At 41.3% G+C, this 25,393-nt stretch overlaps 3 protein-coding genes, 1 long non-coding RNA gene and 1 other non-coding gene across 6 annotated transcripts in view; 2 read left to right on the forward strand and 3 right to left on the reverse strand.

Annotated features, from left to right (window-relative positions):
- The window catches only part of LOC145446217 (uncharacterized), a 182,931-nt gene that overhangs the window by 112,538 nt on the left and 45,000 nt on the right, over window positions 1-25,393 (reverse strand). The gene's annotated exons all lie outside the window — the stretch shown is intronic.
- The window catches only part of LOC145446229 (somatostatin receptor type 5-like), a 146,802-nt gene that overhangs the window by 15,610 nt on the left and 105,799 nt on the right, over window positions 1-25,393 (reverse strand). The gene's annotated exons all lie outside the window — the stretch shown is intronic.
- On the reverse strand, window positions 620-22,135 carry LOC145446228 (uncharacterized). Its single transcript, XM_080324471.1, has 10 exons — window positions 21,158-22,135; window positions 17,011-17,139; window positions 16,036-16,199; window positions 14,525-14,621; window positions 14,364-14,455; window positions 12,165-12,283; window positions 9,753-9,902; window positions 8,664-8,870; window positions 6,419-6,611; window positions 620-1,504 (listed from the first exon to the last, which is right to left on the reverse strand). The coding sequence occupies exons 1-10, from the start codon at window positions 21,224-21,226 to the stop codon at window positions 1,327-1,329; spliced, it is 1,398 nt and encodes a 465-aa protein (XP_080180597.1). The 5' UTR covers window positions 21,227-22,135; the 3' UTR covers window positions 620-1,326.
- On the forward strand, window positions 8,870-10,185 carry LOC145446249 (uncharacterized). The gene is made up of 2 exons (XR_013917238.1): window positions 8,870-8,993; window positions 9,682-10,185. It is a non-coding gene; the product is annotated as an uncharacterized LOC145446249 (long non-coding RNA).
- LOC145447457 (U4atac minor spliceosomal RNA) lies at window positions 13,039-13,173 on the forward strand. Its single transcript, XR_013917600.1, has one exon. It is a non-coding gene; the product is annotated as a U4atac minor spliceosomal RNA (small nuclear RNA).

Genomic DNA, 25,393 nt, shown 5'->3' on the forward strand with positions numbered 1-25,393 from the left:
AGTCGGATACAGATACAACCAATATACAATTGAATAGTGTATTCATATTGAAATGAGCCCAAATATACTATTCAATTGTATATTGAATATATTATTCTGTATTATTCTGTATTGAATATATTATTCTGTACCTCCAAGAAACTGTCCAAATACAACCAATAATCTTACGTTGATTATATCCACGAGCTGCTATAATAAGCTACTCTAGTAGCCTATAGTAGCCCTAACCTAGTGGCCAGTATACCTCCGAATGATACCTCTGCGCGTTGTAGCATTGCATCGCGACACGGGCATTTCTAAATCTTGTGGGCCTTATTCGACACGCAGCCCAAGTCGTATATTCGTACAATGTACATTGCACATGTACAAGTAAAATCACAATTGCGTGTACTCTTTCACGAATAAAAATCCAGATTATGTCCAAGCAGTGGAGTGGCGTCTATTGCGCTTGCAATAAAACATGCACCGAGACCCGCTCTGAATACGTTGGATGGAAAGCTGAATTGTCAACGCAAGCCATATGTAGCCCAGCCAGCAACTGCAAACGCGCGTTGTAGTGCTAAGAATTCTATACGATATGCGCTTTCTAACAGCATCACGTTTATGTAAAATCACGCAGTTGTATGATTGATCAGGAATTATTCATATTCAAATAAAAACATAATCTAGGATAGACAGTTTGATGATACGATCTTAGTACGAATTAGTTGATCGCCACCAAGTCATAAAGTCAAACCGCTTAAAAGAGTCGAATAACTGCAAGCAAAATGACATCAGGCGTGACGGCAAAATGACAAACAAAATACCAAACTCTTGTGATCTCGAATATTCCGCATAACTACGCGATACGTTCAGTAACGCTAAGCCGTAGTAATAACAGCACACACATTCATATACTAATATAATATTCATTTCGACAACACAGAATTCTAATTTGGCAACCATATCAGCGCATTCGAAGATACACTGTTATCGTAGGGTAGCCTACACGTGTCGTACAAGACCGGCAAGCGGATTTGATATGTTGACTCAACTACGAAGCAAGATAGTGGATTTCTTGAATAGAAACAGTCGCAACTTGGTAGAAAACGTTACAAATCAGCCTATGCAGCTTATAGGGACTCGGCGCAAATCCGCGATATCACTTCGCTCGTAGCCATTGCATGTCGCACGGCCTCATTTTCCAGCTGTCAAATTCAAACAGACTCAACAATTTTGTCGAATTTTCGTCGGAGAAACAGTATCGGGCAATGGAACTGGGTGGATATTACGGTCATTATCATGAAATTCCTTTGACTAAATGTTTCCAGCCATTGATAGCGTCGCTCAATGCCCACCGCCCCCTGATCCGCCCGAAGCTGCGGTGATATTGAAATAGCAAGGGGGCACGAACGCATCGGGGTCGATGATGCCTTTCACGGCGGCGTATGTGGCTGATATGCCTCCGACAATTCCTATCGTTACTATCAGCAGATGGATCGGTTTTTCCCACGTCGGAATGTTCCTGAAACACGAAATCCGTGTAGATTATTCATAAAATTTCTAATCTCCGGAGTCGAATTTGGAAACACCAATCTACACAGCTTATGTGTATATTTTCTGTTTTTCGTTGTACTTCATTTTGTTCATTATTATTGGATTTCGAATAAGAGTGTTTTTGCGCAATCATAAATGATTGCAGATTTGACTTGTGTTAAACATATATAGTCATAACTCAAGCTTTTCGATTGGTTCTTGTCGAATAATATGACTACATGATTTTTGAGAATGCGATGACTGAATATGCGAAAGCAAATGACGTTGATTGGATTCCTTACAGTTCTTAACTAAGTTGTGACTTACTACAAGTTTCTCAGGCTCTATCACAGCGGTTTCTCCACTAGCCCAACACATTCTAGTGGTTTCGGAATATAGAAAAAAATATTTAGGAGCCATTGCTATTGCCGACTATAGCTATATGATCGGTTAGCGCACTGTCGGTGGAAGCGCACATAACACATATATAGCATGCTGGTTTGGCGACGGTACGTCAACGGTAATTGAAGTTGAAAACGAAGGATTCTCTCAATAAAAAACACACCAGCTCTAGAAGTTCCCCGAAGCCAGATTTGTGATTCTAAAAATTAGATACCGATCAATTATTTAGACAAGCTGGTGGTAATACACGCGACATCGCGAATTGTCACGTGCACTTCGTCGGCGTAATGGCGACGTGACATTTTGATCGCTCGTGGGTGACGAGGTAGATTTCTAATAAAATGTTATTTCGATTTCGGTTCATTATAATCTATTGTATGTCGGATTTGAAAAGTTATTGAATACTCTGTTGCTCACGCATTGCAAAATCGTGCCATGAATACATTACTTGAGAAGCTGTTCCTTGCCAGCGTTTTTGCTAACTGATGCCAATTAATGTCCAGCTTGCATCTAGCATGCAGATCGAACGAATTTGATTTTTGCACAGCAGATACTTATACGCAATTCAGCTTGTTATTGAAGCGCAAAACACGTTACGTGTAACAGCTGCTGTTTATCTTGACTAATGCTCTATCGGGTGCATCTCACTCATTATTATTATTACAGGTATTGAGCAGAGTTGATAGATCCTGCTAATTGAGCTCAATGTCCAATTGTCCATTACTCGTGATCATGCAAGTTTGTGCTTCTTGCTTATCCTCAACACTTCTGCTTCCGCGGTTAGTTTTAAGGAAATCACTTATCCCTCATAATATAGCATCCGAGTTAAATTGAGGACTGTCCACTATCCAGCTGTCCGAGATAATCACTGTGCCGCATTTCGTCTGGAAAGTATAATGTCATATCCACGTGATTCACAAATCACTCTTATTCGTATAAACCTGCAATAGGATGGGCATGCTGCTTTCGATAGCTATATTTTCTCATGTTTGTTTGTTTGTTTGATTGTTTGTTTGTTTGTCGACTACTATGGTCATTCACACCAGGCCAATTTTCATCATCTTTATTCCGTTGCTGCCGACTTGTAGCACGGCCCACTTCTAGGTTTTTATAAGACACCGCTTACTCGGATGAGGTGGCGAGGGGGAACCTAGATAAACCTCCAATTATATCTTCTCATGCTAGCATACCGGTAGGAAAATATTATGACTAGGGCGATTTTTTTAACATGTCACAAAAAGTCAAAATTAGGTCAAAATTGTAGCGTTAGGTAAAAGAATGTCAAAATTGTTTACAAAGTTGAAACTTTTTTGCAACCTGTATTTCGTTTGTATCGTAGATTTTGTACTGTCGATGAACTTATCATATGACATTTTACAGCTTGTAGCGTATACTTTATAGGCAGGGTTGCCATACCGTCCTTATTTCTAAGATTTGTCCTTATTTTGAAGGGCCAGGTCTTAGAAAACTCAACTCTCCTTATTTCTAAGGAATTCCACGTTTTCGACAACTATAGAACTCCGATCGTTTTCCTCTGGTATATGTGTTTCATAATATTCTGAAATTGTGCTTGTGCATCGATATTATATGACATCATAAATGAAAGGAAATCCCGTGGCGTACACTACACACCACTGGATTTGACTTCTAAGTTGTGAGATTGGAAATTACCACTAACATAGTTCAGTGACAAACTTAAAACTTGGTACAGCATTCGATACTAACATTAAGACTTACCGTGCCAAATGTCATAACCGATCTCAGTATTGAACATCGTCAAAATCAATGGATACCAAAACCGGCTTTTGAGTAAAATCTGTTTGCGATACATGACGGATCAGCACACACTCAACTTCGGAAACGGAATTACTACCCTAAACTTTAAATAGAAACCCTGAAACTTGGGGCAGTGTTAAATACCACCATCACGACATGACATACCAAGTTTCAAGAGTTTTCATGGTGTGAAACACCACGAAAATCGACCGATACCAGCAAAGGTCGACTAAACGCCTATGACGGTAACCGAGTTCAGATATAGATACGATTGTTACATCACACCTTAGGGGCACAGAGCTAATGTGCCCCGGTTGCTCGGTAATTTTATGAATAGGAGAGAGTAAATCACCGTTTCTTTATTGTGCGCGGCAGTGAGAGAATAGACAGTGAAAGCTTGTTATGAGCGCTACCGGGGCATGCCCCGGCTAGGCATTCGCAAAGCGAAAACACAGAAGAGAATTCGATTTTCGCAGAGACTTCGCTATATATGGGCATTTACAAGCGAAAGGACAAGAAGAATACGATTTTCGCTGGGATTTCGGTATATATAGATTGCTGCGCGTCTATAAATGGTAAAGAATTGTTATTGAACAGAATTTTAGGTGGGGCAATGCCCCAGTTGCCCTATAGGACGAGCCGCCACTGTGAGATAGGTAGGGCAGTGAGTGATCGTATAGCACGACACATGTCACCTTTTTTGTAACCTGTCCTTTTATATTATCTTCTTTTACTTTTCATTCAGTGTGCATTCCTCCTATTCTACAACGCCTAGGCCAGGTGGGTGTCTGATTTTAGAGACTACTTCAAGTCGTTTCGATACATTCCTATCTTTCATTGTATCGCAGTCTTGTGGTGTACTTAAATGATGAAATTTTTAGCAATAAATTAAATTGAATTGAAATCTCAGCTACAATTAAAGATAAACCTAGACCTGAGCTGTCGTGAGATCCATGAAGCACTTTCTAATAACGATGAGTTGCTGGAGCAGATTATTATTTTTGGTGCAAAGTATGGAATGTGATATGCCACGGCTCGTATAAATACAAAGTATGTCAAAAAACGCATTTCTAATTCTAATCTAATTTTTCGAATGTCCTTATTTTTGGATCCATGACGATAGCAACCCTGTTTATAGGCCTATCGTTGTAGACGGCCCATTGTCTGCTCCTTGTGAATCATAAACATTCAAATGAAACGAATAGGTTGATATGGTGTGCTCAGCGTACCGCAATATCTTAACTGAAGCAAGACTGCGTGGGCAGGGCATTGCATGGTTCTTATATCAAGAAGCGCATGATGAAAAATTGTGATGCAGACACCATTGCCAGAATGAAGCAACACGGTTTGTCACCAGCAGTGTACGCACAACTTCAGCAACTTCAGTGTTTTCAGCCAACAACTGCTGCTGTTGAACGTTCTTTCTCCATTCTTAGCAAGCTACTTAGTAAAGACATACACTTTCTACTTTCTACCCGAGAATGTTGGAAAGTATCTTTCGATGTACTACAAAAAATCCTAATTATTTCCACCGTAATGCGTAATGTAGCTACTGGAATTCATCATAGGACCAGATTTCGTTAAATAAAGTTTTTTTTCATGTAAAAATTTGTCAGTTTTTTAGGTCAAAAATGTTTTTCAGGGCAAACTACTTCGTAAGGACAGATAGTTCCAACCAGAAATGCCGGTAAGTAGCGCAATTCTAACATTACGTGGGAAAACACCTAAATTGCATACGTTAAGTCAAATTTGGTCAAAATTAAGATTTTTAAGGTCGACAAATGTCAAAATTTAGATTTTTTAGGTCAAAATCTTCCTATTTTTAGGTCATAAAAATCGCCTTTCGTACATATATACTTTTACTTGTGTCGTTGATTCAAGTGCCGTTATTTGATTCTGGAGTTAGGTGCTTCAGAGTAAATTTACACCAAATTCATTCATTCCTTTCCGTGACTGTTCAGTGTTCACAGTTCAAAACTTTACTCTTGTATGCTATGAACGTTGCGGATACCACTTTGCAGTTTTGATCTTACCCTAGCAGGCGCCAGCGTTTCGTGGATATCCAAATATGCACTTTTGGCACTTGTAGCGTATATGTAGCCTATGAAGTGTCGTAAACCCGGCAAGGGCGGTATAGATCCTGCTGGTTCCGTATAATGTGCAGAGTATGGCTGTGGCGAGGACTCCATTTCGATATGTTCAAGAGTCGCATAGAAAATCGGCAATTATTTCATGTGTAGCTACGCGGAGGCGCGGCTTTTATAACGTTAGATCATCGTTACTCGTTTTAGAGTCGCAACTGGCAACAGAACACGGGCTTTCCCAGAATTCTAGCTGCTTCGTGCGTTTCGATACCGAGAAAAAGAAATGACCTGTACCATACATGCTTCATGCGTTTGTCAATATCGCGCACGTACCATTGCATGCGCAGTTCCATTGCACACTCAAGCAGCTATACCGCCTATAAGTCAATTCAGATTTAGTAGTACTTTTAAGTGACAAGGCATATGAGCAATGATGGTGGCGTACCATCCATCTTTCACACGGCAGGTGTCATAGAAATCATTAATTCCCATGATATCTTTCAATTGTGTGCTTGACGTGTCCATATGCTTTCACAATACAGTGCCGATGCTTGAATTGAACATGATCATATTAGTAGACCATAAAACCCAAGCTACGCGTCAAATTGATTATGATATCATGGGTATCTGAGTATACTCACATGGCGTCCCATCCCTTTCCGTTCTTCTTGCACAGTTTCCAATAAAAAACCGACGGGAATACAAAAGTGTTGAGGGTCACCGCGCTGCCGCCCACCAAAGCGAGGATGTTGCCGAAACGCGGACAGCTCTCGGCGGTGAAAATAACGAAGAGAGTTATGAGACTTCGCACGAGGACTCTTTTGATCCCAAATTCTGAAAGAGCAGCAAGTGTATCACGGTTGTGTAACGTGGGGATGCGAGTTCAATTCGCAGTCACACTGGTGGCAACTGACAATCCTGATATCTTCAAAGTATTGGCAAAACCAGGCAAGTCATGATATTTCAAGCAAACTTCAAAATGCCTGTTTATATACCGCGCAAAGGTCGTAACACCACAAGGGTATTGCCATTTGGATTAAGAAAAGTGTTGCTGATTTCGAGTTCATTCTGCCAGTGAAAAGTTCGCGGAATCGTAATTTGTTGGTGGAAACCATCATCGATTTCACAATATTGCATTGTTAAAGGCTTATCCATTATTATCAAAGTATGTTCGTCTAACTGTAGATAAGTAGCCTAAGCTATGTACGGACTGATATGGCCAATGTGGATGAGGACACCTTTTTCATCAAAAGTTTTTATGTGATCACCGCGACGGTGGCCACTCATCTGTATTAGCTACTTTATAAGGGATTCACGACATCACGTCATTGCTGCCTGCCCAAATGTTTTACCTCCCCCCTAAAATTTTCATCATCGCTACGCCTATATATAGATGTATAAAGAAATAGTGTTCTATGTCGACACGTAGGTACGAAGGCAACACGTAACTCGGATCACCAATAGGCTAATGCATATTATGCACGGATCCGCAATATCGCGATATATCATCACGACTTTATATATGCCAGTCACATGGTTTCCCATTTATTTACATCTATGCACACTGCACAGGTAAGCCGGCTAGCTTCGATGGGCACGTACAAACGAAATCTCGCGTCAACATTTGAGACCCGGTTCGGGTTAGACCAAGCGTCGTGATATCTTTCCGTCACGAATTTACAAGCAGCGACGCATGATGATTTGATTGGTTTCGAAGCGGCGTCTGTACGCAGGTCGGTTGCGCATCGTTTGCTTTCGTCACCGTAACGGCAACATGTCTCGTGGGCGTTAAAACAAGACACTGCGACCATCGACATTCACGCTGTTTGATTGATCCAGTATCATGTCCGCAAACTATTAAATGTCTGATGGCCTTACAGTAAGAGTTCAGGATCGTTTGACAGTTTCACTTCTAAAAGCGTCCCAACGTTCAACTTTCTGCTGTGAAACAATCGGCGGCCGGAATCTAGTCGCCGTTGTTGATTCTAATTATGGAATTCGTGCTATCACTTTTCGAAAAGATACAACCTGAAGCCCCAGTGATCACCTTGGTGATTTTCGACAATACCATAATACAGGGCAAAATAAAGTCAAAAATGGAAAATGAGTCTCTTCAAAATGGTTTCCGAACTCATCCTCTCCATTACCATACGGTCACTTACAAAAGATATAATTTACGGCCGTAAAATTTACAGGACGGCTCCCATATAGCTCATTGGCTAGCGGCCTTCCGAACTATTTTCTGCAGTTTCGTAGCGTCAGGAGGTATTTTGTCCACTGATGCCGATTTGCTGGACTTGTGTTATTTATGTTGCTTTAGCATTCATGTTCATTCAGGTACCTGATCTGGCAATGTCTGAGTCGACCTGATCAAAGACTGGAACTCACAGTAGTGGCTGTGGAAAGTACCGCTATACACTATTTCGCCATTCTACTGACCAAGTCAATTTCAGGACTTAGTCAGGATAATTCGACTAAGAGACCATGATCTTCTAATATATTCAAGTTATCAAGGCCATGGTCCGTTTCTCATTCTTCATTGTCGTCACGATCAGTTTAGGGCGGTTGTCGTTTGTTTGACAGGAAAGAGCGACTGAAGACTGCGTAACGATGGCGTTGTGACGACACGCCCAACTTTGCTCAAGGCTTCGTGACCTCGTGAGATCGTGGCGATTAGTGAGACGGTATATGGACAATGTTTCAGATCATGTGACTTTATCATCCGCGATTATTATTCAATTAGTACTTTCATTGCAATTCGTGAATATTACGATGATACAAACTTAAACACAAAATTTGTAAAGCTAATAGATTATTACGCATTTAGGCACAGCATCTCCATTCGTGTGTCAAACATTAGTTATTGCATGCCTAACTTTTACTCACTGTTAGGTAATCTCAGTGGCATTTCCAACACTTGACTCAGCGGGTTCTGCAGGATGACATAGGCGAACACCAGATGCATCGTTATTAAGATAGACGCGATTATCTGCAAAGGTCCTTGAGTCAATGAGTCGAAAACGTTGTCCGACACCAGATCACCGTATACGCCGAATCCAATCGCCCCGACCGGTATGTACATGCAAAGGATGCCTGTCAATGGCGTGCACAAATGTGTTACGCCTATCATAGTTGTGACGCGAACCAGAGTCATGATGACGACCGGTAGTAGAATGTGTCGCATTCGCTCGTAAGGAAAACGTGTCTACCGAACCGGTGTGTAGAGGACTTTAAATATTTGGTCGGAAGCCAGAAATTAACGATGTACTTTGGAATATGTTGTTCAAAATTACCAATTATAATGATATGCATCGCGTGATTTCCTGTGTCGAAATTTCCTATTCATTTCCATGGAATTTTATGTTTTGATTTCGATTTTTTAGTGGAGAATGCTGGAGGTACACTGCGGTCCAAGGGTTGATTCGAAAAGCTAGCTACGTCAGGTCCCTCCTATTTTCCAAGCTTTAGTATCCTTTTCCGCTGGGAAACACAGTAGCACGTATACTGTATATTTTAGGTATCGTTGTCACGCATCGTGTGCATTAGAAGTTCCCGACAATCAAATTAGCTCAAATTGGACAAACAAGTGACAGTCAGATTCGACTTGAACATCAGCGTGATTGTATCAATCTTGGGAATTCGATTAGAAATGCTGGCACTCTGTCAACTCCATGGAGTTGCGATGGCGAGCCGTAGGTAAGAATATAGCCAATGGCGTGGAAGTGCTGGGCAGGGCTGAAGCTTCATCAATCCACTGCATCTATACAGGCATTAGCCATATATGTAATATACATTCATAGAGGTCTCGTAATGGTTTGATGATGTAAATGCGTGCAAATATGTCGAATCATGCTGCCGTTTCTGCCTATATGAACGCAATTAAGCACACAAACGTGATTCTCAGAACGTTTGCTATTCGGTGACGAACACGTAAGAAGTCAAATCTCAAAAGAAGTTTTGCTACAATACGCTTACATGACATGCCGATGACAACCGCATTCGTGAACCGTTCCGGAACTTTCATATCCGCCTGGATCGTTGGGAACGCCGCCATGCCGCCGAAACAAAACAGTATCATTCCGAAGGATATGAAGAATGTTTCGAAGCCGCGGTGGAATGCTTCACCTGTTATAGCGGAAGATCGTACATCAGCGAATATTAATGGTTTCGCTAATCCCTGGTAGCGATTAATTGGTAACAACCACTAACTAGCAAAGATGGCGGGGACATTCTGTTCACCTTCGTGTATGCAATTGAACCTAGGAAGGCTCTACACCAGAGATGCTCAACTGGCGGAGAGCGGTCGGAATGCGGATCTGTTTAGCGCTGAATACTGACCTCATCCGACTCATTATTTAATTAGTTTCTTAACAAAACCAAATCCATTATCGCTGATTTACACAGAAAAGTTATGTTCTGCTCGAGATGAGCAATATGTAACCGCCTTGGTTTAGCCATAATGTCTCCAGAATCTCCGGTTGTCAAGACCAGTCACATGTACGGGTTTACGGGACTTAGTCAAATTTTATTACACCTTTGCTGAAAATAGTTGAGTAGCCCTGCTCTACACTGTGAGTATCATTGTGACATAGCATAATTTAAAGTAATATTAGCATCTTCGATCAAGTTTCCGTGAATTGTAACATGCTATCACTCTCCGCGTGACGGCGAGTGCAATAAACTAAAATAAACCTATATCATATAGTCGAAACTTTTTATTGATTTTCGGTAATTTTGGTTGAGATATCACTCTATTTACAGTTGTAAATAATACAATGACACGCATCCAAAACTAATTATTCTTTCTCGTCATCACATTTTACTTACTCCTTCGTGCCTTATCCCATCCCACTCCCATTGTTTGTTTTATGCTTTGTCGAATTACGATAACTACCCCGACTATATGCCGGATGTGATCTGACCAATTGACGCTACCCATAGTCATATCTTTTCTTTTCTTTCCGATCATTCCTATCTAATACCGAATACTGTGCATGCATATTTTCTGTACCACCATCACTGCCGTTTGTTATGTATTTTGGTTGGATAAAAATAAAGACTCTCTCTCTCTCTCTATTGCCAGTGTGCATGCCTCCTCTTTACTACGCCTAGGCCAAGGTGGGTGTCCGATTCCATTGACAAATCCAAGTCGCTTCGACATCTTCCTGTCTATTCATTGTATCGCATTTTTTGTGGTGTATTGAACTGATAAAATTGCTAATAAACCAATGATGATGATGATGTGTTGCCAAAACTATATTCCTATTAGCTCAAAAGATTTCTGAGCAGATCAACAGTACTGGGTACGAATAACACTTGATCTTGATAAAATTTAACCAACAAGATTATGATACGACATTTGACTTCAGTAACACAGTGAGTGACATCTTTCCAATGACACCAGACGTGAGCTAGTATTGTTGACCAGGACAACGATGTGATTTGTATTGCAATTGGCATTATAATGTCACCTGGCGTCATATGTTTGTGTTTTTGTGCTCACATTCGCATTCACAGCGAACGTTTATGAACTCATATTCACACGAACCAGGGCCTTTTCGGGGTTCGCAGCATTTGCCGTTAGCTGTAGCTAAACTGAAGTTTTAAATGATGGTTAATGTATTTTGTATAATTATAGATGCTTTTCTGGTTTCTGAGTGCGGCGACATGAGGCACGGGCAAATATATAACTGTTGGGCTATGTACCACGCGGTAATTTGCACCATAGATGAAATGACTGGCATTCTAAAACCGATAAAATAAAACGGGTTGAACCGCCGGATAAAAATAGACTGTCTACTCTAGGTGTACTAATGGAATAGCGGGTTACTCACATAACAGAGATAGGCAGATTTATCATTTTCAAATACCTGTTCGTATTTGTACCCGTCCACGTCCCAATTATTAAACTCAGTTAAAAGTCGCATGAGAATACAGAATCACTTGAAATCCCATGTCTCAACAGTAACCCAAATTCCATCCATATGACCAATGACCACATCCGTCAGAATTTCCAAATCCAAATCCAAATCCAAATCCATGCTGTGCTCAATAGTGACCTCTACCGTTAAATGATGAAAACCTGTACGCAACCAAGCGAGCATAGCATGTGTTCAGATCAGTAGGCTACTTATATCACGATGAAACGGCATTATCGTCGAAGCTACAAATCCGTACATAGGGCGACCTGCCGTTAAATGTGCTGTAAACTGTAACGTGGCTTCAAAGTATATTGCTATATGCTGGGTATTTGACCACCATGTCAAAATATATTTTAACGTAAATCTCTTCTATCCAACCATAGCTGGTGGATGTATTACTCTATATTCAAGAAGCATGATAACGAGCAAAGCTATGTTTGTCATTTAGGTATGTTCGTTTGTTTACCTCCATTAGATAAATATTCAGCAGTGTCGTTCCTGGCTCGGTCAATGTCCATGACCGCTTGAATGATGATGAGAACGCAGGCCACGGCGGTGGTCGCAGTGGCGCCAAGTGCAATAGGCCTAACGGATAGAAAGCAAAGTCTGGTCATTACGAAAATATTAGATATGTCTCAAGGCATGAATACATAAATCCAAATTAATTTTCGTGGTGTGAGGAAGGAGTGGTCTGAATCGACAAGCGAGAGAGTAGATACGCCTGTGACCCACAGTAGCATCATAATTATGCGTATAAAATTGACAATATACCTCACGTTGCAATATCCTACTCGCATCATCGCTTATGGGCGTTGTCTGGAAGAGTAACGCCCACAATTGGCTCCAGGGTATTTCCGTTGTCTTAACCGAGGCATACTTCAAAAGACTGGGTTGGAAATACGTTCGGACGCACGCGATTTGAGTACACATGGCGGTGTAAAAACGAGAACGCAGGTTAGGCTGTTTGAAATACGAATACTCCTCACCAGCGTTGACTTGGCCCAATTGATTCTGAGGTAGCAACATCAATGGCTTATCTATTGCGGGGCCCTCTGTTTAGTAAAACGCAAATATTTGTCTTAACATGATGTATCGTGTAACTCACTTTGCCCTTGCCCTGTCTGAAAAATTTGGCAGCAATGTGGACTTTTGTTAATTATGATAATTTTCCGTTCAATTCTGCGACCAAGTGACTTTTGCAGGTTGATGCTCTGTTAAAGTCAGACCTACAGAAGCTCATAGGTAAGTAGACCCGAATATAAACCTACTACAGAATGTTTCCAGCCACCGTAAATATTATTATGTCTATAAGTATTAAGTACTATCAACCAAATCAAGATGGCGTCCTTACCATAGGGGTTGAGCGCCCGTTCAAGGAGCGATAAGTGAGGGCGGGCTTGCTGACAACTATGTGGCGATCACGCCTACCGCGCCCTCCGTCCTTCGGGACTGCGTGAGGCGCAATTTATGGATAGCCCATTCCTACTTTGAAGAGGGCTAAGAATGTTGCCTATGATATTAATTAAACGGGTTGCTTTTCACGAATTTCATCGAATAGTGTCAATATGGCGCCTAGAAAAACATTAGTGTGTTTCACGTCGTAGACGCCTGCTATCGGGAGCTGTGGTAATTAAGAAAATTTGAGAGTAGATAAGTTTGCACAACAGTGCAGTAACGTGCTCAAAGAAAATGGGGCAACATCGTCTAAATCCAGATGTGGGTAAAAGAATCGGTCATGTTGCCTCTCCGGGTATTCTGCCATAGTTCCGATGCTTTTATGCTGATTAAGTAAATATACTGTATGGCGCCAACAAATTTATCTTTATGCAATCAAGTTTCCATACTATGATATATTGAGACACGGCATGATCAAAATCCATAAGAAACAAGAATCCATTTGTCTCGGTATAGCGATCTACGAACAATCCTAATGACCCACGCAGAGACGTTTCATTCTTCTAAGCATACCGCGCCTACTTGCGATGTTGCAGCTTATGTGCTACATATTCACCGGCTGCTGATTAAAATATGATACAAAATGCAGGACATTTATTTCAAATCGCTTCTACGAGATCATGAACAAAAATGATGGAATCGATTGATTACATCAATAAGGTATGAGTCATCATGTCTACGGTGTCTACGTACCGCCAGAAACGGAAAATTTGATACGGTTTCTAGTCAAATGAACCGCCACTGGCACTGGAAACTGGATTGGAACAGTCTGTATCTCAATGTCAAGCACCACGCCTGCGGTGTATGGAGGCGAATCGATGATCATAATCCATATGTATTTTTACAGCATTCACCTTGTCTCACGCATCGCCTCTCGCTTGGAGCAATGTTTTTTCAACATTCTAACGCGAAAAAGGGCCCGGAATATATCATTATTACTGGGTGACAACAAATGAATTGAATCATAACATTAATTCTAGCTGGTGCTGGTTACTATAAGTACATCCATAAAGGAGTTGCTATTTACGTTAGTTCTAAAACAAAACGTTTGAATTCCGCCTTTGATAGGATACCAGAATGTAATGAAACTAGCAAATTTCTCGCGGAAGACCTGTTGTAAATCACTGGCTTTGTGGATGCAAAAATACTGATTATCATGCCTTTGAAGACTTTCGCCAGTGTGTACGCGTCAATGCCACGCATGTCTTACCAGAAGTCCTTTGGACTCTTCATCCAGCAAAATGGTGCAAGAATGAGGCCGATAATCATCACCCAATAACATAACGAGATATCGACGTTGACCTGTCAAAATTAAGTATCTTTCAGTTGTTGCAATGGAAGTTTTAAGTTTATGAGGTTTATAGCGCCCACCTGCGATAAAAGATTCTGCACATTTCCGGACGCAATGAGTAAAAGAACGACGCACACGCCGTATAACGTGAAGTAGACCGAGACGTTCACGATTATGCTGTAAGAGTACAACATATGCTTTGGTCGCGGGATACTCGCTTTATATCAGTGACCCGGTCGTCGCAGGGTATAACAGGAAGGGAAACGTTGACTGAAACAACCACTGATTATTTCCCCTATTCCCTATTGTATGCCCGGAGAGGAAGTCTATCCGGAGACGGGCTATAGACCGGTTGCGATTTGAGATGGTTTTTCAGACACAGGATTTGCTATGCACTCACATTTTCCTGGAGTATGTATAACATTTAATCCGAAAATATTGTACATATGGCGTGCATTTATCATTGGTTTCTAACCAGGGATATCTATTCCAACATATGGACCATGCCGTTGTTTCCTGTGGGCCGTAGAGCTTTCAGTTATACAGCAGAAATTTGGGGGTCGCGTAGGTTTCGACGATTTTTTAGTAACGAGCATCCAAAATAGGTCTGCGAGTTTGTCTGTGAGACGATGCGGACTCTGCTGGATGATAGATTAACGCAGATCATATGGTGCACTCGAAGACTAATTTTAGTCGCAAACAACATGCCAGTTGGTGTCGGAATCGCCGAAAGAGAGTTACGCCTTCTAAATTATATAAATTAATATTATTGTAACATAATTAATAAGCTCGCTGTCTCGTCTAACGAATATGACTATGTCAACAGAGATTGGGTACTGCTGTCCTAGCCCGTTTCCAAACGGGGGCAGGAAAATGTTTAATTTCTGGCGAGACAGGGTTCATTTTAGTTTGCTGGAGAATTTCATTCACTGCTGTTGCCTGACGCAGTGAGTGATTGGAAGTTGAAATTCAACTGATTTCCATCAAAAGTGTTACGATTATTGTTGAGTTGGATATTTCAAAAACATGAAGTAAAGTGTTTCTGTTGATGTAGAAGTTTCCAACGGGTAGCACTAATGTTGCGCTGATGAGAAATTATACACAGTCTGCACAATTAACCTTTTACTCCTTCGTTTTGAATGAAATTAGGATATCGCCCTGTCGGAAAAGTACGCGCAACGCTATAATCGGGCATATAGATGTAATTGATATTGTCCGTAACAAATGGTCATTAGGACACTCGCACTGTTCTTCGTATGATACATTGCTTGCAATGGCTCAATGAAATGAATACGAACTATAACATATAGGCGATGACGACGACCAGATCATGTTTTCGGCGTATACTAAAACGTATCGGATACAAAAACGAATAATTTGTTATCCGATATCGTTGGCTTTCATTGCCATACGTACAAAGCATAACTTTCGCCGTTTATTACAACCAATCAGGACCAACGAGGAAGGAACGTGGACAACACCCACCAATGCCCCAATCAAACACAGCTATATGTCACCGATTAACCATGTCAACAAAGCCCCCTACAACAACAATAACAACAACAGCGAAAAATGGCGTGGATCTATATACCTTCCTGCCTTTCCGAATGCCTCATTTCCGATCGTTGGGTACGGATTAGGGCAGTCTTTTCGGAGCGAAGGCCTTCTTTCTATGATAGCGCTCCAACATCTGCCCAATACTGAGCCGGTGAAGCATGAAATGGCAGCGCACATGAACATGAGAAAGATTCCAATCTGCAAATTAATCGCAGTGGGGGTTATTGCAACTTCGCGATGTCCATCCGTAAACTTGACGTTACAGACGATCCGTGCGGAATCGCAAACTGATTCTCAGTATTTGATCTGGAAATAAAGAATCTGCAGATTTACAGCGAAAAACGTATTTGGGAGATTTGGAAACATTTATGTTACAAAGCTCAACCCTTGATAAACATTTAGACATCTGGCTACGGTACATAAATAGTTTCCATAACAAAATTATTATTTATGTCCAGCTAATGGGAATCAGGCCAGGTAATTTGCGTTCGGTACCCCATGAGAGTTGGGTTCGTGAAGCGCGCATATATAAGATTTGGTAACATTCGTGTATAAACAATATTTGCATGATGTATGGTTGGCAGAAGCATAGCTTGTTTTATTCTTTGACATCTATTAATAGCATTGTTGAATCTGCATCAGAGCTCTTTAACCTTTTTAGTAGTGGCACACCCTCTAAAGTTGTAGCCATGTCTCATGCACCCTTGTAGGCATATGTGATGACTAAAGAAATGAAGGTCATCACTTCTTCCTGAGTGTAAAATTGCTACACTCAGTATACCTGGTAGGGTTATGCCGACTAAAATAAAGTAAAAATGAATAAAAAAACAGCATCGCGCGGAGCTGGTCACGGCCCATTATATGTAGTCCGCATCTTCTGTGTGCAGTGTGCAGTGCAGTGTGTGCACCCTTTCGTCCTGGTGCATCCGGTGCATATTTTCATGCACCATAGGGTACACTGTGAACACTGGTTGAAGAGGCAATATGTTAATGATCAAATAAGTCTTACCCAGCCTGCATCGCGCACCGCCTTCGGCAATGCCAACACTCCGCTACCGGTCATTTCTCCGGTAATAAAGAGAATCGCTGTTATCACAGTGAGGCCGGAAGCTTTAGCGGGAGGAGACTGAGAATCCCCCTGTAAGTGGAAAATTGTAGAAGTCACAAGGGACTTGCAGTCGAATCCGTTTGATTCGGACACGGAATAGCCCTGGCAATCGCTTTATTCGTCCAAAATGCCCGGGAGGGGAAAAACTACCGTTAATTCGGACTATTCTCCATTAAACGTTACACATGTTCGCAATACCTGACGTTAGAGTTCGATCCGTTTTAACGCAAGATGAGGGATTTATGGTAAAGCATTGATGATCCATGTAGTAGCAATCGACAATGAATTCATATAAGGCCGTGTCAGTTTCGCTGTCGCTTTTACTTGGCTACAATAGCGTCTATCTATCTAACCCCTGTGGCTGAATTCATGCTATCATGTCGTAGAATCCTTTAAGTTTTGATTCATATATAACCGAGGTTGAATTACATTGCAAGGGTACTTATACCAGGAGGTAATCTCTGACCGCGGTGCACCAGACCCTTAAGGGAGATAAGCGCCACTACAACTTTTAACCATATTAATAATAATATTAATAATCTACTTGGTCACATATTCGAACGTCACTTGACGCCTTATGTCAGCCAGATTTGGTAGATTTCAGTAGATTTGGTCATCCGTCAGCTTTGTTTTCCATAAATGATTTTTCAGCCCGACTAAAAATCTTTTTGGTTTTAATTTCCGCTGTTTTGAGTGTACATTTATCAAGTGCTGCATGACCAAAAGTTATGTATTTGAAGAATTCCCGTGTAAACAGTAATCCGGCATATACAGCATCCGTTGCATCGTTTGGTATCAAAATATTGTACAATACAACTAATGAAAGGTATAATTTTTGTGCGTTTTATTCGATCAGTGCAAATTACCGCAGTATATGTCGCAGCTGCAATTGATTTATTACGCAACAGTACAGTATTTTTAATGTGTTGTCTTCGTTTATGCATGACCATTGACCAATTGACCATGACCTGGCGATAAGATGGAAATTAAAAGAACGAGAGGCCTGGTTAAATGACAATGTGAGCATATATAACATCTGGCCCGATGAAGTGGTCCGCGGACATATGAGCAATATGAGCATGCTACATTATAGCATGCGACACTTCGGCATGCGACATTTGGGCATGAACATGCGACACATGTCCATGAGGGTTAAATTGCGGGTTAGGAGTGTGTTAAGGTTGAATTTAGACTGAGGTTATGGTGAGGCTTGGTGGTAGGATATATATAGCAAGGGCGTAGCCAGAAAAAAGATTTTGGGAGCGAAAAATTCGATGACGTAAATGACCCCCCGCTCACACGCAAGGTCGTAGTCAGAATTAAAAATTTTCTTGGGGAGATGGCAAATCTTTTATGAGTTTAGGTGAGCTCCCCCGTGGGACCACCTCGCAGAACCGTACATCCTGCCGTGGGCAATTTCATCACTACCCTTTATACATACGATTCTTAGACGCACACACACACACACACCCTTTGGAAGCTGCCAGTTGCCAACTATAACTTGTATTAGGCGATCGTATCACGGACGAGCCAAAATCACTGACATTAAGTGATGAACAATCAGTGTGAATTTCTGGCCTAGTTGCGCAGAACATAATTTTTTTCGAATAAATAAAAGATTTTGATCAATAATATTGGTGCGTGTATATGATCAAGTGGTGTTCATTCTTATTAATGACTTCGTTGAAGCACGGTTATTTAGTAACCTCAGGTAAAGATTGACGCTAGTTTAAAGATTTGAATCGCTGATACATACCAGACCAAATGTAAAAAAAATCCTTTGATCAGACTCGTGCGATTTCAAATTAGCACTTTTTATTGACGGAAGGTGGCGACATTTTCCTGTGCCAGTTGCATTTGTGTCGAAGGGGTCTGATTGCAGGGACAGGATCATTAGGCGCCAGTCAGCCATTTAAGCAACCAAAAATCTATATCGAAGGCCTCGGAATACATGCGTCGGTTTTATGGCCGTCAATCATTTTGGGAGCCCGCTTTGCGGAGTCACATGTAGCCTACTTTATATGTCTTCGTGTGCTCCGGAACGGAAATTCAGGAACTAGCAGTCCCTATCAACCCCCATACTGAACTGACACGCCTGGACTCAATCAACCCAAGGACCTCGGGCTTCTCTATGGTATCTACTAGTACTGTTGTATTCTCAGAATTGAGAATGCAGCTAAAGTCAATTATGGATATTTGCAGAATAATTTTTTTTGCGGGATACCGTTAATAAAGTCAAAACATGTATTCGACACTAAATCGCACGAAGCGCGAAGACAAATTTTAGATTGCATTCATCTGCCCCAAAATACTGTAATATTTATTGATTTTACGAAAATTTTCCTGAAATTTGGGGGAGGGGAGACCGACCCTTTCGCCACCCTGGCCACGCCAATCATAAATAGTGGTTAATTTCAGGGTTATGTTTCGAGTTAGGGTTAGTTTTGGCGTTTTAAAGTTACATACTGAACTGACGTATGCTGAAGTGTCCCACGCTCAAATGTCGTTTTCCAATGTGTCGCATGCTATATGTCGGGTCGGGCAACTCGGTAGCTAACCTAACTATCTTAAAGTGGCATGCAACCCCTAATCCGCAACAAGCATTAGTTCCGATATTCCGTTGCCTATTAACGTAGATGAGCACGTAATGCAAAGTCGCAAGTCTGATTTGGATAAGGAATCTTATCGTAAATTTTGTGTCAATGAGCGTGATCTCGCCTAATAAACATACATTGCCAATTGCAAAAACTGCGACTTTAAAAACAAGATCTGCGCCAACGAAACTAACGAACATGCAAGGCGCCGACCTTAAGTCCACTTAAGATTTAACGCTGTAACTATCCGCACGTTCGATGCGTTTCAGATCGATGCTTGCCGCCGAGAAAACAAAGACTGGGTCCTTATTGTGACGTCACCATGATCGGACAATACAACGAAACAAATGAATTCTGAGCAGGAGACTGTGGAAAGTGTAGCGGTCAAGCGACATGCGGATATTCGATCGTGTCAATTTATTTTCAGGTGGCTGCTTAGAGCAGTGGCTCCCAAAGTGGTCGCCAGCGCCCCTGGGGGCGTTCGCGATCGTGAAGGAGCCGCTGGTCATGAAGGGGGCGATTGGTGGCCTCTGGATATAATAGTAGGCGGTTGGGGGTGCTGAGAGCAATTGGCGCGGTGTGGGTTTAGAAGGCAACTAATGGTATGATAAAGGTGAAAATGGCACTGTCCGAATTCAGTGATAAGCCCGTGATATTTCACCGAAATTTCGCGACACGTGGACTGTTTCAATTCTCAAGCTTGCATGAGCTACCGGTCCATCTCGAATATCCGAATTTAATGGAGAAACATAAATCAACCATCTCAGAAAAGTACGCGAGGATATGATGATTTGATTCCATGATATATTCCAGTTGAAAATTCGTGACCGAATAAATAATCAATCCATTCTGTAAGTTTTCGAGCATGAAATGATAGGGGAGCTGATTACATTGTAGTGTAGAACAATTTTGAGTTAAACCCAAAGTTTCATATCTCCAATCAATCGTTCTGGATACACAATTAAATCAAATTGAAATATTCTCACTGGATTCGGGTTGACTTATTCGTCGTTGCCCTTGCCCGCTCATATTTGATAGAACGTATTTTCAGAGTCGTGACAAAGTTTCTGAATCACAGTCGATACCGACTTGACGGGGCGTAGAGACCGGAAATTTTAGAATGTGATTGTTCTCATCAAAACTCAAGCACAATATGACTAGAATGATGATAATAAATACATCAGCTGCATTCGTCTCAATATTAGCTCTCATAAATGCAGAACTGCTTTCGCCAATGATTTAGGCGTGGTAAGGGGTGTCGGGGAGGGGCAGGGGCGCTGACACCTTATTCGTTGTCCAGGGGCGGCAGCTCAAAACATTTCGGGAAACACTGGCTTAGAGCAACATTTATATGATTACAATAGATTATACTGGATATCACAAGTTAAATTCAAAGCAAACTCGAAAGTTCAGATATAAAACAATCTGATGGTATCGGTGTTTGTAGTACTCACCTTTTTAGAAATCGAGCCATTTCTAACCAGAAGCTCATGACTCTCTTGTCCGATCCCTTCGTTACTCATATTATGAAGTAATTCGCTTGATTAGTCTCTGTATAAAGCCGATAAATGAATAAATACGTGACCGAATTCCAATCCCAAGCCACAAGCCGCTAAAGCTATTGTTGTCACTACGCACTACGCATGGATTCGTCAGTACATACGCTACTCTCTGTCAAAGGAACGTCGTCTATTGTTCCTTGGCCGATATAGGTAACATTGCTATGCCGTTACCCAGCCAGTAACAAACAACCTCACTGTCACTGAAAGTTTAGCATTATTGTATCTGAAGTTAGCTCAGTTACATCTGTACCAAGACTACGAGGATAACAGTGACTGCACTATTGCCACCTGCAACGATTGTACGCATGGTTGCATCGCAATCCAGCTAAGAAATTCCCGGCGTAACGCATAACGCTTTAAAATGCCAACATTTTCCCGGTATTCCAATAAGAGAGACGATTGCCTACATTGAATGACATCGCTTAGTCAGAAATGGCTCAAATCGGTAGCTTATGTTTTGCCCATTATATCAAGCAGTAAGCTATAATCGCGGTTTCCAATAACCATAGTTACCAACATAACAATTTATTTTACTTCCAAATGGTAGACTACTTAGTCCGTTAGGGCTGTGATTATGTGCAGAAAAAATCAGCTAACTTCCAAATCCTTATTCATCTCAACTTTCATCATGAATGGTGTTATGTTTATATATAGTAACTTGGTATGTACTGTGCAGTGTGCATTGTCCGCGTCAGTGACTCCGAACGCCTACATTTGTGTTGCATCGACAGCAATCGTCGATTGGCTAATTCTTATATTGCCTCGAGTTGCAAATACTACACATTTGACAACGAAGTACTGCTAGTGCACGTTGTTTCGATCCTGTTGCAGATTAGCTACAATGTGCGTACACCAATCTATTTTCATAACGCCTTGGATCCCAATTAGGGATGGCGAAAAGAATCACTTAGTAGTTAGTACGAATCAGCTTATGCCGTATGATTCGAATCAGGCACATTGGATTCAACCAACAAGAGCAATCACATCGTGGGGAAACCGGTTTTGATTGACAGCTCCCAATTGAAATGGCAATAGTAACCTGCGGTAGGTAATCTATAGTAACTATGTTTGCAGGCTGTTGAACGATGCGATCTCGTGATCTGTGATCCTATTATAGCTTATACAAACAATGCGATATATTGAACAGAGAGGATAATGCTGAAATGACCAAGCACGGTCTTTAATCTAGCATCCATCTCGGCGTAATCGACAAGGTGATTGGGTTCGATTTTGATCTCTTCAGTACTGTTTTGATGGCCTTTCCTTGCGATTCTCTGTTCGCTTTCCTGGCATTCGTCAACCCATGTCTTTGTCGGAGGAGTAGCCCAGATAAACCGAGGAGGGTTGTTGCTCTAACCGTGCAAATAAGAAAAGGATTCACCTTGCATATGCTCAAAAGACACACAGAGAGAGAGAGAGAAAGAGAGAAAGCGAACAAACTTATTTTTATCTTAACCATCGGGGTGCTTCGACGATGGAGATGCGATGCAACGTTTAGATGTTCCGTTTTGTCATGATTGTCCTCCTCCATGCTATCCGTGAATGTTATCACCGAGCGGCAAAGCCGCGTATACGAGTTTTCGAATCTTAGGTCTGACCCGCCCGGGGATTGAACCCACTATTTACAGATCAAGAAGACGGACGAATCACTGCAACGCTATCTCCCCCAGTTCCTGCCATCAGTTCGGCCACACCCATATATTCCTACCCAGGACCGTAACTGCCGCACCCCAAACCCCCCACTTGGGGGAGGGGCGGGTTAACGGTTATTCAGAATCATGCTCAATTGCTCATTTATGCCAGTGCTGTTGGTAATATGTCATTCACCCGGGAAATTTATGATGAACGTGACGGTGTCGATGTTACTATATCTCCTCTAGTTGATCTCGAGTCTCGACCATTTCGTAAAAATGATCCTCGGAAATTTAGTGCAAGTGACTGAGGAAGTATAGCGGTATCTTTTAATCAAAATGCACCAAACTTAACACCAATGCCTTGAAATGACGGAAAGTACATCAGGAAAAAATACTTAAATTCCCAATAGGGCTAATAAATATTTCTAATGTCCACTGTCCAGTCCACTGTCCAGCTGCCTCTACGCCTTCAAAAAGACAATTTGCGGTTTTTGAAACTATGTGCCTGTGACGCTGCTAGGTCATTTAAGATCCATGATTATTTCATGGATTCTTTAATCGATACTTCTATGCTAGTCATCGTGCACATCGCTTTGTATTCCGCCTAGATTGACTCAACATTGAAATGTGGAGTTTCGATTCGATACGAGAAGGATTTTCAGTGTGTGATTCGAATCAGATGTTATTCGATCACCCCATCCCTAGACCTAGCTTTCCGAAAATATCCTGAAAATCTTAATGGATATTACATTACGAGTACAACGTACCCCTGCCGATCAACGTGAAAAGACTCTTCTTTAATATGATGCCTCTACCTTCTAGCTGATAACGTCCAATTTTCTAATTGGTCTGAGTATTTGAATTGCTAATGTAAAGCACATGGAATTGTCACGACGAGTTTGTAAACACGACTCCATAACGAGCCCTCGGGTGTTAATTGATACACGTGCGTAACATAGGCAACATGGAGAACAAACTGGACTTCCGTGTTATTTTGTTATGCTTACATCAAGAGGTCGACAAAATATATGCTGCGTTCCTGAAGAATGCGCCAATCTTCAGATTTTATTATAATCTGTAGTACTGTTCGATCACTAGTAAAGTTCCTGCAATGCTCCACTGGTGTGCTGAAACATTGGGAATCTCATCCTATTTGAGTTGCCAGTATTGTTGCGACTTGTTTCTGTATATGCTCATTGCTCATTAACGCATATTCGTATCATTAGCCCCGAGTGGATGACTTCATCTATAAAACACCAGGCCATAATGAACCCTACGAATTTCTCGAAGCATAAACACAATTCAATGATTTGAAGCCTTCAGGCTTTGTGAGAATATTGTATATCGCAATTCGAGGTAATAAACTTTGTGGAGCATAGGTCCGTGTTTTATCGAGACGGAGATTTCGCCTTTTTAGATATTTTACGCAATGTGTTTATACACTGACGTGTATATGTTAGGGTTACCATATTTCGAAAATCTGAAAAAAAGACACTTTTTCAAAATTTCCATACTTTCAATACCGGAGGAAAACCTTGAAAAATGGTAAGATTTTACACTTCGTGGTCGGTTGAATAATAAAAAAAGAAAAGTCAACTTTCTGGCTCAGCTCCCAAAATACAGTTTTTCTTTCACAGGAATAAGAAAGGTCAACTATCCGGCCCACCTCCCAACATATCCGCCGGAGCGTTACTTCATTTCTGAATTACTGTATCTAAGTCGATTTTGCCATATATTTAACCAAATTTCTTAAAAAATAGGACAAAATCTCAAAAAAGAGGACATTTTGGGCGACATCCAAGGACACGTTAAAAAATTTCAGAAAAGAGGACAAATCCTCTAAAAGGATGACATATATGGTAACACTAGTATATGTTCTTTCCAATCAAGAACGCGGTACAATTTATAAGGATACTATCCTGGATAGACTACTCATCTTCCTTTGAATTTTCGCAAAATCAGGTAATGATATTAGTATTTATTGGTAAATCCATCTCGATCCCTGGATCAAAACTTGTATAAGTAGGCTAATTATGTAAAGGGGTAGGCTTGCTGATCACCTACCTACAATAGTTATCCACAGACGCTTATTATACCACAGGGGCTCCCTCGGGATTGTAACCAACTCACAAGGTTCCGAGTCACAAGTCAATCTCACTTTTATAATTTTGACTCGAGTCAAGTCGAGTCATTTTCAACTCATCACCGTCCTAGTCCAAGTTAGCCAGCTAGTAGAGGGTCGAGTCCAAGTCATAGTGTTGTGACTCGAATCCGAGTCCAAGTCATTGTGTTAACTATTCAGTTTTGAGTTCAATCAGCTTTAACCCACTTTTTCTAACAGTGCTCGAGGGATATAGCATGGCTCGTATTCATAATATCGTAATTTTCCACAGTCCTAACATTTTCTGGCTCTATTCTCCAAGTATCAGGGCTGATAGGAGAGATAGCGTAGTGGTGAGCGTCGGCGCCCGCGTTCGATTCCCGTCATCGGAGG

The sequence above is a fragment of the Botryllus schlosseri genome, chromosome 9 (genome assembly GCF_051294905.1).
Source record: "Botryllus schlosseri isolate E-star chromosome 9, Bs_hap1, whole genome shotgun sequence".
Taxonomy (NCBI): domain Eukaryota; kingdom Metazoa; phylum Chordata; class Ascidiacea; order Stolidobranchia; family Styelidae; genus Botryllus; species Botryllus schlosseri.